Below are 2,500 nucleotides of genomic sequence, written 5' to 3'. Positions count from 1 at the left end.
TTTGCTATGACTATGGCACAGAAAAAAATACAAATGAGAATTAATAATTTCACTATGCAAAATATGATGCACTTTGATGTTACAACTCCAATGCAACTACATGACTCTGAGAAAGTTGCAACATTGAATTGCATTTTGTTTATATCTTGCATAGTGAAAAAAATAATTTTCGTTCATACCTGTTCAACTCATGCTTGTTATAACATGACCACACTTACCCAATCTCCCATAGTCGCCTTCACCCCACGTATACAGTTCACCCTCCTGGGTCACGCAGGCTGAATGACGGTATCCTGCAGATACCCACCGCACCACTTTTACACTGAGAGGACCTGCTATGAGCCTTGGGTACTTCTGGGTCACATTATTTCCGTGCCCTAACTTCCCATAATCACCTACAAAAGAAGATATGATGATAACAATCTCATTCCTTTTCAATAATTCCTTAAGGAAACAAATGTTTACTCTGTAGAATTCTGTAGCAAACTATATGATTTTACAAAATGCTATCATAGTTAAAAAATTCAAATTCTAACTTAATTTAAATTACTCTTTTTCTAAATTAAATAAAAATCTCTTAATTTTGATTCCCTTTCTTTATGTACTTTCCTCCAAACCTTCTTGAGTTCACACCAGATTCATAGACAATATTCCAAAGGAAGGCTTACCATCACCCCAGGTGTAGACTTGACCAGACGTGGACAATGCCATGGTGTGGCCATCACTGCCTTTGGAGGAGGAGACTCTCCTCACCCTTGCATCCAAATTCAGTCTCCTCGGTGAGGGCTGGTTGTTGGAGTCACCAAGACCTAGCCTTCCGTAGCTTCCCTTCCCACAGGCACTTACTCCCCCATCACTGTGTACCACAAATGTGCAATACTGCCCAGCTTCGACCTGAAAAAAAAAGGGTTTTCTTTATAATATTACAAAGCACAACTTGCTTTCCTAGCTTTAGCATGCACAAGACTTTACTTCACTCAAGACTGCCCCTGAATTACTGATACAGCTTCAGACTCATTCATTCCAGATCAGTTTCCTCAACAACTACACACTACTCTTAGTCAAAACAAAACATAATTTTGGTTCCGGATGGAATTTTGTGGATGAATAGTAGACATAAAAACAGATAGATGAAAGATCAATGAAGATTTGAAAGCTGATAATGATGAAAATTTTTCTTTCTTTGCTGGTCTAATTTTTCAAATGTCATTAAGGCAGATAATGACAAAGAAGCAGGAAAAAAAACAACCAACAGAATGTACATGATTATGGCAACTGACCACACACAATGCATCAAGCCACAACTAAGACAAAAACAACTTTAGGGAAAGCACATAAAAGGACTTGATATCATTCCTCCTACACAAACCTGCTGCACACTGCTGAATGCATGAGTCAGCTTCGGAGAAAGAATCTTATCCTGTGTTCCTTCTGCCAGTTGATGCGAAGAATTGCTGCCCCACACATATACGTCGCAAGATTCATTTGTTTCATTCACTTCCTCACATGAATCGCCAATGCACGTACGAGCATATTCACCTGGAAAGGAAATTCAAATGATCTGATATGTGTAACAAAACTGAACAAAATAACTTCAATATAGCATCTTCTTACACACAAAATGGTTTGTTTTGTCCCAGAATTTTTTTCATAATCAACATCCTTACTGCAGCAAAAGCAACACTCATAATACTCCAACCTCCTCTACAAAATAAGACTGCAGCAACAAACTTACAAGCCAACAGTGTGAGTTTCTCCATCAGTATGAGTGAGGCTTGGTAGAGTGGTACTGTGTGGTCATCAAGTGCACCAGGTATTAGCCCACCTATGATGCACTCACCACTCTGCGCCAGAGAATTCATTACCTCTTGCAAACAGCTGCTACTGATGCACGTCCTGTTAAAGAAAACATGTTATTAAGCAATAACTAGATACCTGAATAGATCTCTCAAAAAGCAATTTTGAATCTCAGTCTTACATTTCAACTGCTTTGGAAATCAATCTTAACCCACTGAGGAGGATTTGCCTACCCATCACTGTTGTCCTCCGCAGCAGTCGTGGCAGCACTGAGGGCCATATGTACCCATTCCAGTAAGTAGCGCAATGAACCTCTCTGGAGACTTAATCCAAGTAGCAACTCTGCACTCAACTTTCGACCTTTAAAGGGAAGGAAATATGTAAAATGTAATGAAAATAATGGATAAATATTTGCACTAGACCTTTCTTTCTACAATTAAGACCAAAATAGTTACTGCTGATAATGGCATCCATAGACCATTGAGTAATGTGGTATAAGACAAATAAAAGAAAAGATGCAGAAAAAAATTTCTTTGGCTAAATTACTGGTCACTGCAATGGAGTGAACCATTATTTATGCCAGGGTTAATGATGAGGTTTAAAATTATTTCTGAAGAAACTTGCTTGATGCAATCAGAAATGTCATTATTTTCTTTAGAAATTTTTCTGCCAAAGTTTATAGGGACAAATGAAAATATTTGTC

The 2,500-nt window shown here is 38.2% G+C and overlaps 1 protein-coding gene across 1 annotated transcript in view; it reads right to left on the bottom strand.

Annotated features, from left to right (window-relative positions):
• The window catches only part of LOC125032043 (probable E3 ubiquitin-protein ligase HERC1), a 72,181-nt gene that overhangs the window by 57,563 nt on the left and 12,118 nt on the right, over positions 1–2,500 (bottom strand). Inside the window, 5 exon segments of the mRNA XM_047623004.1 lie at positions 219–395; positions 669–894; positions 1,370–1,539; positions 1,736–1,896; positions 2,031–2,157. Of these exon segments, the coding sequence (XP_047478960.1) occupies positions 219–395; positions 669–894; positions 1,370–1,539; positions 1,736–1,896; positions 2,031–2,157 (861 nt within the window).

The sequence above is a fragment of the Penaeus chinensis genome, chromosome 14, assembly GCF_019202785.1.
Source record: "Penaeus chinensis breed Huanghai No. 1 chromosome 14, ASM1920278v2, whole genome shotgun sequence".
Lineage (NCBI taxonomy): Eukaryota > Metazoa > Arthropoda > Malacostraca > Decapoda > Penaeidae > Penaeus > Penaeus chinensis.
Note: the sequence above shows the minus strand (reverse complement) of the source record. Positions and strands in the feature narration are given on the sequence as shown.